This window comes from Panthera uncia (assembly GCF_023721935.1).
Source record: "Panthera uncia isolate 11264 chromosome C1 unlocalized genomic scaffold, Puncia_PCG_1.0 HiC_scaffold_4, whole genome shotgun sequence".
Taxonomy (NCBI): domain Eukaryota; kingdom Metazoa; phylum Chordata; class Mammalia; order Carnivora; family Felidae; genus Panthera; species Panthera uncia.
In genome coordinates this window covers 83738897-83753857 of record NW_026057585.1, presented here as the reverse complement: position 1 = coordinate 83753857, position 14961 = coordinate 83738897, and the positions used below count along the sequence as shown (strand labels likewise).

Sequence of the window (14961 nt, the reverse complement as noted above, 5' to 3'; positions counted from 1 at the left end):
AAAAATAAAAGTTTCTAGAGAATCTGTCTCAGTCAGTAGAGTATGTGACTGTTGATCTGGGGCTCCTGAGTTCAAGGCCCATATTGAGCATGGAGCTTACTTAAAAAAAAATTTTTTTTTTTTTAGTTTCTAGAGAATTCACATGGTTCCCAGGCCAGTAAGACTCCTCTGTCATTTATCCAGTTACTCAGCTATGAGGTGTCAACCCAATTAAAGATCACACCCATATTTTTCATTGTATCTATTTCACATGTTCCACGTATCTGCCTTTGAAATTTCAAAGTGTTAGTATATTTTTCAAGTCAGGTGGAACCAAAAGCATAGAGAAACTGAATGCAGGCCAGCTTCCTGCACATGTAATGTACACAAAGTCCAGGTATATAGATAGCTGTTGGACCAACTCAGATGTTTCTCTTGGTAGAGTGAGGAAAAGGAAGTGGAACTCTTGGCATATTCTTAACAAAATAATTAACTTAGGGTGTTCATTAATTGAGATCTATTCTTTCCTGCCTCAGACACCTGGCTTTGCTATTGGCCAGGATGGCAATCTTAATGCAGAACTGTGGCTCTCTGGGTGTCAGCAAGAGACTTATCAACAATAGGAATTAATTTAGAATGAGAATCTTTGACAACAGATTTCTTTTTCCAGGGCGCCTGGGTGGCTCAGTTGGTTAAACGTCCTACTTCAGCTTAGGTCATGATCTCGCAGTTTGTGAGTTCGAGCCCTTCATCAGGCTGTGTGCTGACAGTTCACAGCCTGGAGCCTGCTTCAGATTCTGTGTCTTCCTCGCTTTCTGCCTCTCTCTCTCTCTCTCTCTCTCTCTCTCTCTCTTTCTCTTTCTCTCTCTCTCAAAAGTAAATAAACATTAAAAAAATATTTAAATATTTACAGGTAAATCTGACAAAAGATTGTGTAAGACCTGTATATAGCAGAATATAATAAAATCCTGCTGAAGAAAGTAAAGAAGAATTAAATAAATGGAGAGAAATACCATATTCATGGGTCGGAAGTTTCAAGTATCGTAAGATATCAATACATACAATTCCAATCAAACTAACCCCCAGAAGTTTTTTTTTTTAATTGGCAAACTGATTTAAAAATTCTTATGGAGGGGCACCTGGTTGGTTTAGTCGGTTGAGCATCCGACTTCTACTCAGGTCATGATCTCACAGTTCATGAGTTTGAGGCCTGCATTGGTCTCTGTGCTAACAGCTCAGCCTGGACCTGCTAAGGATTCTGTGTCTCCCTCTGTCTCTGCCCCTCCCCCGCTCTTGCTCTGTCTCTCTCTCAAAAATAAGTAAACGTTTTTAAAAAATAAATAAATAAAATAAAATAAAATAAAATTCTTATGGAAATATAAAATACACTAGAATAACCAAAGCAACTATGAAAAAGAACAGGGTTAGAGGACTAACACAATATGATTTAAGACAGATTATAGGGGTGCATGGGTGGCTCATTTAGGTAAGCGTCCAACTTCAGGTCAGGTCATGATCCCACAGTTTATGGGTTTGAGCCCTGCATCGGGCTCTCTAATGTCAGTGCCGAGTCTATTTCGTATACTCTGTCCCCATCTCTCTCTGCCCCTCCCTCACTTGCTCTCTGTCTCAAAAATAAACTTTAAAAAAAAAAAAGGATATAGGGGCACCTGGGTTGTTCACTTGGTGTCCAACTTCTGCTCAGGTCATGATCTTATGATTCGTGAGTTCAAGCCCTGTATCGGGCTCTGCACTACCAGTGCAGAGCCCGCTTGGGGTGCTCTCGCGCTCTCTCTCTCTCTCTCTCTCCCTCTCCCCCTCTCCCTCTCCCCCTCTCCCTCTCCCCCTCTCCCTCTCCCTCTGCCCCTCTCCCACGCTCACTCATGCACTCTGTCTCAAATAAACTTTAAAAAAAAATTTTTAAGAAGATTATAAAGCTAAAGTAACCTAATCAGTGTGGTGTTGACATAAAGATAGATAAACTGCATGGAAAAGAGAGCCCAGAAATACACCCACCTGTATATGTACAGCCCATTTTTGACAGAAGTTCAAAGATAATTTTATGAAGAAAGGATGGTTTTCTCAACAAATGGTGCATAAAAAGTACTTCAGTCCTTGCCTTGCATCATATACAAAAAATTAACTCAAAATGAATCCTGCATTTAAATATGAGAGCTGAAGCTACAAAACTTCTAGAAGAAGTTAAAGATTTCTCAACCATGATCTCAAAAGCATGATTCTTAAGAGAAAAACATTGATGAACTGCACTTCATCTAAATTAAACATTTTTGTTCTTTGAAAGACACTGAAGAGAAGGTAAAAAACAAGCCACAAACTGGCAGAAAATATTTGTGAATCATGCATCTGACAAAGGTCTTATATCTAAGAAGAACTCACCAAACTTAATAAGAAAACAACAACCCAATTCTTAAAAGGTGGGGAGAAGATTTCAAAGAAGATACACAGATGGCGAATAAGCATATGGAAAGATGCTCAACATCCTTAGTCATTAGGGAAATGCAGATTAAAACCACAGTGAGAAACCACTCCAAGCCCACTAGGTTGGCTAAAATTGTACAATTTAAAAGACTAATAATACCAAGAGTTGCTAAGGATAAGGAGCAGCTGGCTTCTCCTACACCGGTGGTGGTAGGAGTGTAAAATAGTAGAACTATTTTAGGAAACAATTTGTAAATTTCTTTTAAAAAATCAAATGTATGATCCAGCTATTCCATTAGCTATTATTTCTAATAGCCACCCTAAAAAAAATAGAAACAACATAAATATCCATCACAGGGCAAATGGATGAACAAATTGTGGCGTGATCATTCAGTGGAATACTGCACAGGAAAAAAAAAAGCAACAAACTGTTTATGATGCTACAACTCAGAGTTCAGTAATTATGCTGCAAGAGGGTTGACAAAAAAAAAAAAAAAAAAGCACATACTATATTGTTTTATATAAAATTTTTTTAGGGGCGCCTGGGTGGCTCGGTCGGTTGAGCGTCCAGCTTCGGCTCAGGTCACGATCTCACGGTTTGTGAGTTCAAGCCCCGTGTCAGGCTCTGTGCTGACAGCTCAGAGCCCGACATGGGGCTCGAACTCACAACTGTGAGATCGTGACCTGAGCTTAAGTCAGACACTTAACCGACTGAGCCACCCAGGTGCTCCATATATAAAATTTTAGAAATTGAAAACTATAGGTACATAAAACAGGTTTATTTGCTGGGGGCAGGGAGATTGAAATTATAAAATGGAAATGAGGGGTCTCTGGGTGGCTTAGTTCGTTCATCATCCCACTCTTGATTTTGGCTTAGGTCATGATCTAACGGTTCATGAGGTCAAGCCCGTATCAGGTTCGGTGCTGACAGCTCAGGGCCTGGAGCCTGCTTCAGATTCAGATTAAAAAAAAGAGAGAGAAAGAGAGAGAGACAACTTTAAATTCCAGCAGTTGCAAAATCACTGGTTTAAAAATCAAAAGAAAGATATCAGAGTCGTGAGAAGGATTGTAAAAATATATATATATTAAAATCTCAGTCCTCATTCTGGTTTTCTGGGTTAGAATTTCTGTTACGTGTCTTGAGGGCCTGTGCTCCTTCCGCAGGTCTGTTTGGGAGCTTCCAGTCCAGTGCAAACCTTCCCTTCGCAGATGAGTACACCCAGGATCTGACTGAGCTCTTTTGTGGTGACAGGGCTCGTTAATATCAGAGCTAGCATTGGAATCTTTTCCTCCTGTTTGCATGTAGAGTTTCTTTTTATGTTATAATATCCATGTTAACACTTTCAACATGAAAATTGTTTCATAAACAATCAGATAAACAAATGAAATACCAAAACCGTTTGAAAATGTATTGCTTTCATGCTAATGTAGGGGCTAATATAAACTGAGAGCAAAACAATTCTGAATAAGTAGAATTGGGAGGTTTAACATGGGCAATACCCTTATTTATCTCCTTTTTAGACGACTGAGTCAAAGACCGACAGCAGAAGAACTAGAACAGCGGAATATACTACAACGTGAGTCCAGCTCTGGGCATAAAGTTGTACAGCTTTTCTTTGTAGATTTCTGACTTTAAGGCACATACTAGAGTAGAGAAGAGAAGCATTTTCTGCAAGGGCCAAGGAGAGGGTGTTCGGCCCAGGAAGGACTATTCATATCTTTTCTCCGGAAGGAACAGAACTCCCCCAAGCTTCCTTTACAAGATATCAGTATAGTATTGCTTAGTGTACTGGGAACCTCCAGAAAATTTTGTTCCGATATTCTCACAGTATCCTGAGACCTGCTTTGGCCATGTGGGAGGATTTGACAGCATGTGGCAGATACTGCCCAACTTTCCTCCTCAGGGAAGTGAGGTTGTGGCTGTGCACCTTCCTATTCCTAATGGACTTTGAGGGCTAGGGCCCAAAGCGAGGCCCAGATGCAGGAGCCTTCCTGTCTTTTTCATTTTTTAAGACTTTGGTACATCTAAAGTCACAAAATAAGACCATGTGTTTCATTTACTTTCTATGTGCATAATTACCTTCCTAAAATAACATTCAATCTGATATACATTTGATTTCGTTTTCCAGATTATAGGATGAATTTTGCCCTTAAAAACCACCACACTGAGAGGATTAGGCTTCATAGAGTTACTTGTGGGCATGCGCAGTCTGCCCAGTCCATCCCCCCTGTTCCTTCATCACTATGTGGATATATACAGCTTAGTCACTAAGTGAATTTTAAACTTAGAAACCTTTGTAGACATATCTCATGAAACTTAGTGTGATCTCCATTCTTCATTCTTGGGGGTTGCTCTTGAGCAAGAATCTGCAGAGTTTTTCTAAAGGGCACATAGTAAATATAATCACTTAAAAATGTAAAGATCAGGGGCGCCTGGGTGGCTCAGTCAGTTAAGTGTCCAACTCTTGATTTCAGCCCAGGTCATGGTCTCATGGTTTGTGAGATCAAGCCCTATATTGGGCTCTGTGCTGACAGTGTGGAGCCTGCTTGAGATTCTCTCTCTCCCTCTCTCTGCCCCTCCCCCACTCCCCCTCTGCCTGCACACAGGTGCAGGCACTCTCTCAAGGTAAATAAACGTAAAATAAATAGTTAAAAAATGTAAAGATCATTATTAGCTCATGGACAGTAAAAATACAGGCAGCTGGCTGGATTTGGTACCATAGTGCTGCTGACCCTCGCTCCTAAGTATTTGACTCTACCAGTTGACAAGAAAATTATCTTGATTGTCCACCCCCAAAGTTAGTATTTTATTCTGACTTGGAGCCTATAAGAAATATCTGCCGTGTGATTACTGAATACTTGGATATGCAAATGGCCATTTTGAAGTAATATTCTTTGTTTTGGACTATTGACTGTAGCTAAAAATGAAGCTGATCGGCAGGCAGAAAAACGAGAGATTAAACGTCGTCTTACTAGAAAGGTATGTAGCCCAGTTGTTCGGTTTCAGTCTGTCTACTGACCACATATCTTGTATTTGAATGACCTATTTGGTTAGAAAGAAACGTTTGACTTGAATTGCCATAGGTTGCTATGAAAATGTAATACATGATGCAGATACTGAAAACAACACAACATTATCAAGAGCATTTTTGGGGCGTGCCTGGGTGGCTCAGACTGTTAAGTGTCTGACTTCAGCTCAAGTCATGATCTCACAGTTGATGACTTCGAGCCCTGCATCCGTTCTCTGCTGTCAACACAGCCCACTTGAGATCCTCTGTCTTCCTCTCTATACCCTTGCCCTTCTCATGCTCTCTCTCTCTCTCTCTCTTTCTCTCTCTCTCTCTCTCTCTCTCTCTCTCTCTCTGAAAAATAAACATTTTTTAAAAAAAGCACTTTTGGGGCAGCTGGGTGGCTCAATCAGTTAAGTATCTGACTTCGGCTCAGGTCATGATCTCACAATTCGTGGGTTTGAGCCCCATGTCGGGCTCTGTGCTGACAGATCAGAACCTGGAGCCTGCTTCAGATTCTGTGTCTCCCCCTCTCTCTCTCTCTGCCTCCCCCCTACTCACTTTCTGTCCTCTCTCTCTCTCTCAAAAATAAACATTAAAAAAAATTTTTTTTTGAAAAGCACTTTTATCCCATTTTTATTATTTAAAGAATGCCTGGCACAAGGTGCTCCATTAATGTTTGCATAAATTCTGACCTTTTATTTGGCAAACCTGGGATTTGATGTAGACTCTAAAACCTGTTGAAGTAATAGAGATGGTAACAGAAGGAGTGTGTAGCATTCAATTTTGCAAGGCACACTGGTGTTTTCTAATCAGAAAGAACTGAACTGACCCTTAGTGATACCAGAAGTATCACTACCAGAAGTATATAAACCAGAAGTATATACCAGAAGTATAAAAACGCCAACTGGGATTTGTTCTTAGTCCCAGATCAAATGGGGTAGAATCTTTTCTGTCCTAGACCTGTGTTGGCTTTTAAGCTTTTCCCTTTCCTTCCCACAATAATAGTTTGTAATTGCCTCCTGCAGATTCTGATTTGGCCTGAACTCTCTAGATATTTCTTAAAACTTACAAGAATCCCCAGAAGAGCAAAGGATCTAGATGGTTTCTTCCTGATTTTTCCCACTTTTCCCCTTCCCCAGGAACAGAGGAATTATCCTTGTTAGATTGAGGGGAGCTCAGTCTAGAGGCCAGAGCTGGACTCGATGCCTTCAGATTGAGCAGGTTACCTGACTATGCAACCTTAAATCCTGATTCGTTACCAGATTTCGGCATTATTCATAATAAAAGGAAATTCACCCTTTATATTACCCACTAGGCCTTGCTTTCATATTAAAGGTATTCACTTCCTAATGTATTACATGTTAGTGTCTAGCTCTGATCCTTTTGTTCCCCCAAATGTAGTCCACAGACCAGCAGCATTGGCATCACCTGGGAGCTTGTAGAGATGCGGAATCTCAGGCCGCACCTCAGACCTTAATCAAAATCTACATTGTAACCAGATCCCCAAATGCTTTGTATGCATATTAAAGTTTGAGAAACACCGGGTATACTGGTTATACTGGTTTATAGCTATGGTTCTCAATGTTAGCTGTGGCATTCAGGAGCTTTAAGAAAAAAAAACAAAACAAGGGGCCTCTGGGTGGCTCAGTCGGTTGAGCATCAGACTTCGGCTCAGGTCATGATCTCATGGTTGACGAGTTTGAGCCCCGCGTCAGGCTCTGTGCTGACAGCTCAGAGCCTGGAACCTGCTTCGGATTCTGTGTCTTCCTTCTCTCTCTCTGCCCCTCCCTTGCTCACGCTCTGTCTCTGTCTCAAAAATAAATAAACATTAAAAAAAATTGTTTTTTAAACAAAACCTCCCAATACCCAGAATCTTTGGGAATGGACCCAGGGATCAGTCGTGTTTAAAGGTCCCCAGGCAATTCCAGTGTGCAGTAAGGTTGAAGCGCTGGGTTAGAGGCGTTTTGAATGCATGATTGATGCCTCATCCCTGGCATAATGAACTAAGAGGCTCCATTTCTTTCAGCTCAGTCAGAGGCCGACTGTGGCTGAACTACTTGCCAGGAAGATTCTGAGATTTAATGAGTATGTGGAGGTAACAGATGCTCAAGATTATGACCGGCGAGCCGACAAACCTTGGACCAAACTGACCCCTGCTGACAAGGTGCCTGTTGATGTGTGTGTGTGTGTGTGTGTGTGTGTGTGTGTGTGTGTCTATTTGAAGAATGTAATACACTAACTAGAAGGGGAAAACATAATATTTTTACTTTTTGATATGTTAAATTTCTAATCAAGATATAAAATGCCAAGATGTACGAACCAAAACTTTATACTAATGACTCCATCACCAGCACCATCACAAGCAAAAAAAAAAAAGAAAATCCTTGCTACATCACAGAGTCCACAAATCTGGAAGGAAATAAAACACATTTTAATGGTGGTTATTTCTGTTGGAGGGAGTTTGGGTGGTCTGTTTTAGTAATGACCTGTATTTCACTTGTATAACAGGAAAAGCATTTGTACATGCTGTAAAACTATAAAACTATAAAAAAAAAAACTATAAACTATAAAAGTTACACTATCTCTTTTTAGCTCTCTAGGTATTCTGATGTAACTAGAGAGATTCGGTTTATTATGAGATAAATAGTGTTAAGAAAGGCGACATGTACCAGGCTCGGCGTGTGGACCTGGCTCCTTTGCTCGCCCTGGGTTGCCTGCTATGGGTTGCAGTGACTCATGAAGTTAATAAGCACAAGCGAGAATAAATGGCAAATGACACTGCTATATGTACTATGGCCGACAGAAGATGCTAAAACATTTTTGTTTCTACTCCACAGGCTGCCATAAGAAAAGAATTAAATGAATTTAAAAGCTCAGAGATGGAGGTTCATGAAGAGAGCAAACATTTTACACGGTAAGCGCCAAATACCGTGAGCTAAGTAGAGCTCTACCACAAACCAGACACAACAGAGTTGTCCAGATGGGAAGGACTCTTAATGCCATCATTAAAAGAAGGAGACAGCATGTTGACTGCAAGAAGACTACATTCAGAGACAGGGATGACAACTAAGAGGCAGTAGGAAATGCCTATACTGAGTGTGGCATTTTACGTATATTATTTAATCCTTGCGATAACCCCATAGGCTTTCTTAATATCCCCATTTTGTCGATGAAGAAACAGGCCCAGGAGCACCTGACTGGCTCAGTCGGTTGAGTGTGACTCTTGATCTCAGGGTCATAAGTTCAAGCCCCACGTTGGGTGTGGAACTTATCTAAAACAAGAAAAGAGAAGAGAAGAGAGAAGAAACAAAATGAAACAGTCCCAAAAAGGTTAAGTAAGTTGCAGAACCAGGAGTGGAAAAAGGAATGACTGGTGGAAAGCCCCTGGGTGCTCTCTTCCTGTGCCTCAGTGTCCCAGGTGTTGTATAAGGAAATTGTTGCTAAGTTAGACAGTATCTCACCCTCTCTGGTTTCGGTTATTTCTAGCACTGCTGATCTTACCAATTTAGTATATAAACTTCATTTTAGTTCCCTGTCTTCATGAAACAAGCCAAGAAGTATTTTGGTATGGAATTACTATTGTGATTAAGGACCCATCTAAAGAATCAGCTGGCTACAAATGGAATCAATGAAAGTATGTAGGTGACTCTCAGAACATTTATAAAGAGAGGCTAGGGGCGCCTGGCTTGCTCAGTCAGAAGAGCATGCGACTCTTGATCTTGGGGTCATGAATTCAAGCCCCACGTTGGTTGTAGAAATTACTAAAAGTAAACTTTAAAAAAAAAAAAAAAAAGGTGGGGTGCCTGGGTGACTCAGTTGGTTAAGCCTCTGACTCTTGGTTTTGGCTCAGGTCATGATCTCATGGTTCATGAGATTGAGCCCCATGTTGGTCTCTGCACTGACAGTGCAGAACCTGCTTGGAATTCTTTGCCCCTTCCCTGCTTACATGCTTTCTCTCTAAGTAAATAAACTTTTTTTTTTTTTTAAGAGGTTAAATGAAGGAAAATACAATGACAATTACAGTTTGCTATAAAAAGAAGCAAGCAAGCAAAGTTGGAAAATAAAATAATTGTTAAACGTTTTTCCATCACAATCCAGGCAAATGGTTCTTTTAATTACAGAATTTTTTTGTACCGAACTGAGATAGTAGAGAAGGCAAATTTTGTTTGAGAGAGACAGAGCACGAGTGAGTGAGTGGGGGGCAGAGGGAGAGAGAGAATCTTAAGCAGGCTCTACACTCAGCGTGGGAGAGAAGGCACATTTTTTGAACAGCCAGTAACACTATTCAGGGCAATGTAATACGAACTCAAATAACAAGCCAAATTTGCCAGCAAGAAGACTGTGCTCTAATCTGGAAAAAGACCTGTGCACTACTAAATATATAGTGCAATCAATATGATAAATGCCCCAGTCATTCTAAGTCCTAAATCGGCCAGATTTCGTATCCCAACTCCACCATTTTCTGGCTATGTCAGTGTTAGCCATTCTCATTGTTGTTACAATAATAATAAAGTACTATAGCAAGCAACAACAAAAGAAAGAGTCATAGAGATGATACCACTTAGGCTGGATCTTAAAGCACGTGAAAGAATTTATTTGAACAAGAAGGAAGGAACAAGCAGAGGGACCAGCATTAACAAGGCTATGGGAGGTGAGCCAAGTGCACACTATCTCTGGGTTACGGAAAATGTCACGGAGCAGGGGACACATGGGAGCAGTGTGGTGAAGAGGAGACCAACATAATGGGTTAGGGTCACACCCTGAAGAGCCTTGACTGTTATGCTAGGACACTGGAACCACTGGAGTTCTGAGCGTTTCAGGTGGAGCTCTGGTGGATCGATGGAAGGTGACGTAGTAGGACAAAGAAACTAGCAGCAAGGAAACCAGGCAGGAAGTAACTAAACTAGGGATGCTTGGCTGGCTCAGTCAGAAGAGCATGCGACTCTAGATTCGGGATCGTGCATTTGAGCCCCACGCTGGGTGTAGATATTACTAAAAAATAAAAATAAAAAACTTTAAATAAATAAATGTATGTATGTATGTAACTAAAATAGTCACAGGGAGCACACTGGTAGCTAACCAGGGAAGTGATTGTGAGAATGCAAGAGAGATGGATTTGGACACCATTTCAAGCACAGAACCAGGTTGGGCAATTTCTTGATTCCAGGGATGAATTAAAGAAAGTAGTCAAGGGACTCTTAGATCTCAAACTTGTCATTTTGATGTCTCCGAAGTCAATGAGGAGTTGAGGTGAACACTTCAGGACATTTATTCAGCAAATATTTATCACACACCTACTACCTGGTAGATAACAGTACTAAGGAGGTGCTTAGAATATAACATAGAGCAAGATAAAGTCCCTGTCCTCAAGGAGCTTTTCTTCTAAAAGCAGAAGGCAGACGGTAAGCAAACTGGAAAGCACATTGTGTATGTTGAGCTTGACAAACCTGTGACACACTGAGGTGGAGATGCCTAGAACAGTTGGATCTTCAGGCTGAGAGCCCAGGGAGGGAAGCAAAGCCTCAAAATATAAAATTATGAGTGGCTCTTAAGGGGAAAATTGTTTGTGGAAAATGAACCAGAAAAGCGCTCTAGGGAAAATAGGGCTCCTTGCTGGCTCAGTCCTTGAGTGACTCTTGATCTCGAGGTCATGAGTTCAAGCCGCACATTGGGTGTGGAGATTACTTGAAAAGAGAGAGAGAGGGAGAGAAGAAGAAGAAAAGTTAGGTAGAATTAGAGTAGCAGAGAAGCAGTTTTTAAAAATTAGAGCGTAGGGGCGCCTGGGTGGCTCAGTCGGTTGAGCGTCCGACTTCAGCTCAGGTCATGAACTCGCAGTCTGAGTTCGTGCTGACAGCTCAGAGCCTGGAGCCTGTTTTGGATTCTGTGTCTCCCTCTTTCTCTGACCCTCCGCCGTTCATGCTCTGTCTCTCTCTGTCTCAAAAATAAATAAAAGTTAAAAAAAAAAATTAGAGCGTAACATTTCATGACTATTCAGATAATCACAGCAAAACAAGCTACAATACCTGGTAACTCGGCCCTTTTTGCTCATCTCTTTTAGCTACCATCGTCCATGATGCTGAAGTCTGAGAGAGGAGCTAAACAGCCCCCCAAAACAGGGCTGCTTGGCTGCTTCGGTCTCCAGAGTGATGTGGAAGGAACTTCTGCACTTCACAGCACAGCCAGGATTCAGTCCTCGGGGATGTAGCTCTGGGGCGAACAGCACTTCTCTGAATGTAGCATTTCACTGGAATGGGTGGTCATGTGCTGCTTTGGGCAAAACTGAACACTTCATCCGTGCTTTTGAACCTTTTAACATTGCATCATACTTGAGGGGTCTGCCTCAGCACCCACCCACGCTCTGGGCCCCTTGCCGGTTCCGAGTGTTAGTGGCCACCCACACCGTCGCCCCAAGATGACTCCTGTGCTGGGGCACAGTTCGCATCATTCGCCTTACCTGCCCTGTCCTGGTCGTGGGTGCCCCTTGTGTGGCCCCAGCCATCAAATCCAATTGGTGGTGGGAAAAACCTTCTGGAGGCCCCCAGCCTTCTGGCAGAGGGGCCCCCACCTCCCGGGGACACCTCCACACCACATTGGAACGTCAGTGGAAAGCAGCGCACTATACCTCTTGTCACACAGCAATAAAGTCCTCTTCGGGCAGCGCGGCCTGAGGGGAGCTCAGGATCTGACATGTTCCTTTCTGGCACAAGTCATCCTGATTTTTATTTTTTAAATTAAAAAAAAAAAAATGATCTTGAAGAAGTGCTGGAAACTTGTGTGTTTTCCTGCCTGTTAAACAATCTGAGCTGCAATTAGATTCCAAGTTAAGACAGTGAGAAAGCATATATGTTTTCTGTATACAAAAACAAAACCAAAAAAGGCCTCTCTGTTAATGGCATTTTGGCACAAAACTAACTCATGGCTTAAATTTTATAAGCTGTTGTACATTTGTCGCACCAAATGATACTCTAAATCATTCTGACCAATAGATGTGTTCTCCTCCGGAAAACAGAGTTGTGGCAACTCTGTGGGAGCCAGTCGCCTGCTGTGGGCCCCCACGCTTCCAGCCAGAGTCACTGCAAGGTCCTAGGGAAGTGGGGTGCGGACCAGAAGAGGACTTTGGAGGCGGAAGTAGGAGGAGCACAGTCAGGACCCACTGTTCCTCCCTCCTGCTCAGTGCTGTTTGCCCTTCCCTGCTGTACTCACCGTCTCCCCTCCAGGTACCCGTCCCCTTGCTGAGCCTCTCTGGCTCCTTCCACCTCACGTACCCCTCTTCTGCCAAGCAGGAGCCGGTGTCATTGGTGCCTGGGCCTTGGCTCGGCCCCCACCCCTTTTTGTATTTGTAATGTATATTAATATGAAATGTTCCTAAAACAGAAAATTTATTTGCTTTCTTTTTTATTTGGAAAACCATACTGCCTCACCATTTCCCTCTAATTCCTATCCAGACTAAGCGGAAGAAAAAAATTTGTTCCTATTTAACTGATGAATGTGGCCTTTTTCTCTTAATGTTCAGAAACTTGTGGCTGTTTCGCCGATTTCTTCTGCAGTCCCTGTTGTAATTGTTCACTAGATTCTTACTCGTTTTCTCCTAATATGTCCATATAAGATTTGCTGAACAGTGAGAACCCATGAGGTCAAAACAAAAGAGCTGACGTGACCTTAAAAAGGTAGTGTCTTCTCTCTGTATGGGGAATCGGGAAGCATTCCGATTACTCGGTTACTGTTCGATGCTTTGTGGCTATGGAGCTAGAGTGGGTCCACAGAAGAAGAGTGACAGTTGTACACCGTGGTGAGAGGTCTGAATATAAGGCGGTCACACACATGACTTCTTCGAAGCTCTCTGTTGCTTTGGAGACTGACTTATGCTAGCATTCTCTGTGGTTACGGTGACATTTCCAAACCCTTCTGCTGCTTTCCCTTAATGTGCCAAGTGTGAAACAGAATTGGATTTCCTGAGCTACTTGTCTGCTTTCTGTGTGCCACAAAGGACTCTGGTTCATCTTTCATCTCATTCACGTTCTTTTGAAACAAGATACTTTGGGGGTCAAGTCCTTTCAGGTGTTTATATATATATATATATATATATATATATATAATGGATTTTGTGTTCCCTTTTTATGTAAGTAACAATTCGTAATCATAATGTAAAGAAGAAATAAAAGTCTGATGTATTGTACTTTAAGATGCTTCCCTGATGTACAGAATCTCCTTGTAAAGTAAATAATTGCGTTGTATATCAGTCTTCCTATCAATATTAATTATAAAGTATTTTAGAATTAAAAAAAGACAAAGTATACTATTCTGGTATGAATTGCTTTATTTATTTATTTATTGAGAGGGAGAGAGAGTGTGAGTGGGGGAGGGGGACAGAGTGAGGGAAATAGAATCGGAAGCAGGCTCCAGGCTCTGAGCTGTCAGCACAAAGCCTGACGCGGGGCTCAAACTCACAAACTGTGAGATCACAACCTGAGCCAAAGTTGGACACTTAACCAACTGAGCCACCCAGGTGCCCCTGAAGTGTTGTTTTTTTTTTAAACGTTCTACCTTATTCCAAAAGATTTAAGCTAGCTTATAAATGGTACGTAAAATACTACTAGATGCCCTAAAAGAAGTATATGAGCGGGAGAAATAATACTAACATTATTAAGTGTAGCCAGAGGTAAGGTCAGTCATGTTGTGTCTGTGCACACATATGACAAAAAGTCAACTGTGACCACCACCACCCCCCCCCCCCCCCCTGGTATGGCACCGGGTCCTTTATCCTATTTATCCCACCCCTAATTTGGGAGGTAAGGGGAAAAAGAACCTGGGAGGTGAAGTTGCTTCCCAAAGGTCAAAGCAAATTATGTATTCACTGCGTATATTCAGGGACAGGCAATTGCATCCCAGTCGATTGTCCCTCCAAGGACTTACTGTGTGTGGACCCCATGGAAATAGACTTGAGGCTGACAGCATAGCAGGACAGCTCCTACCTCATGTACTCCTCTGGCAAGCAGCCCAGTTTCAATCCCTGTAGCCTCACCAAATGACTCACTTTCCTCTTGTCACTTCAGAGACTGGCTTTGATTAGTACACCACCCTTTACCAAGAGTTCAAAGGAACCATGAGTCACAACTGCCCATGTCATTGGGTTCCACCAGCTCCCAGATTTTCCTTCTCTTGCCCTCCAAAGACCAAACCCCACTGAGCTCCGAAGAGGTCTCAAATTGCCATCGCTCTTTTGAGGTTAAGCATTGTCTACAGAAGGGTGTTTTGAAGGTGCACGTTGCTCAGTGTTTGCTGAAACGATGAATGAATTCATCCCTAAATCCTTGTAGATTTAGATTAGTGTGCCCAGGAGAGGGGGGACCGCAGCTGGAAACAGAAGTTTGAAAACACACTTTCAGAAAGGGCAAACGCAGGGGATATTGAATAGGAGGAGATGGGATAGGAAGCGCACCGATGAGAGATAAGAACGTACCACAAAGGAAAGCCAAGCCCCGAAACCAAAACACAGCCTGAACCACCAATTTCAGCTCTAGGAGGCTCTAGG

The 14961-nt window shown here is 42.2% G+C and overlaps 1 protein-coding gene across 23 annotated transcripts in view; it reads left to right on the top strand.

Moving 5' to 3' along the window:
* The window catches only part of LOC125913573 (mediator of RNA polymerase II transcription subunit 18), a 131589-nt gene extending 117082 nt beyond the window's left edge, over nt 1-14507 (top strand). For 20 of the 23 annotated variants that reach the window (XM_049618768.1, XM_049618769.1, XM_049618764.1 and 17 more), the window contains 5 exons: nt 3940-3995; nt 5337-5398; nt 7456-7593; nt 8267-8343; nt 11488-14506. In XM_049618768.1, coding sequence (XP_049474725.1) covers nt 3940-3995; nt 5337-5398; nt 7456-7593; nt 8267-8343; nt 11488-11503 — 349 coding nt within the window. In that variant the 3' untranslated portion in view covers nt 11504-14506. Of the gene's footprint in view, nt 1-3939; nt 3996-5336; nt 5399-7455; nt 7594-8266; nt 8344-11487 lie in introns of all 23 variants that reach the window. The other 3 variants (XM_049618758.1, XM_049618759.1, XM_049618760.1) reach the window with 1 other exon arrangement.
* The last annotated feature ends 454 nt before the right edge of the window (nt 14508-14961 follow it).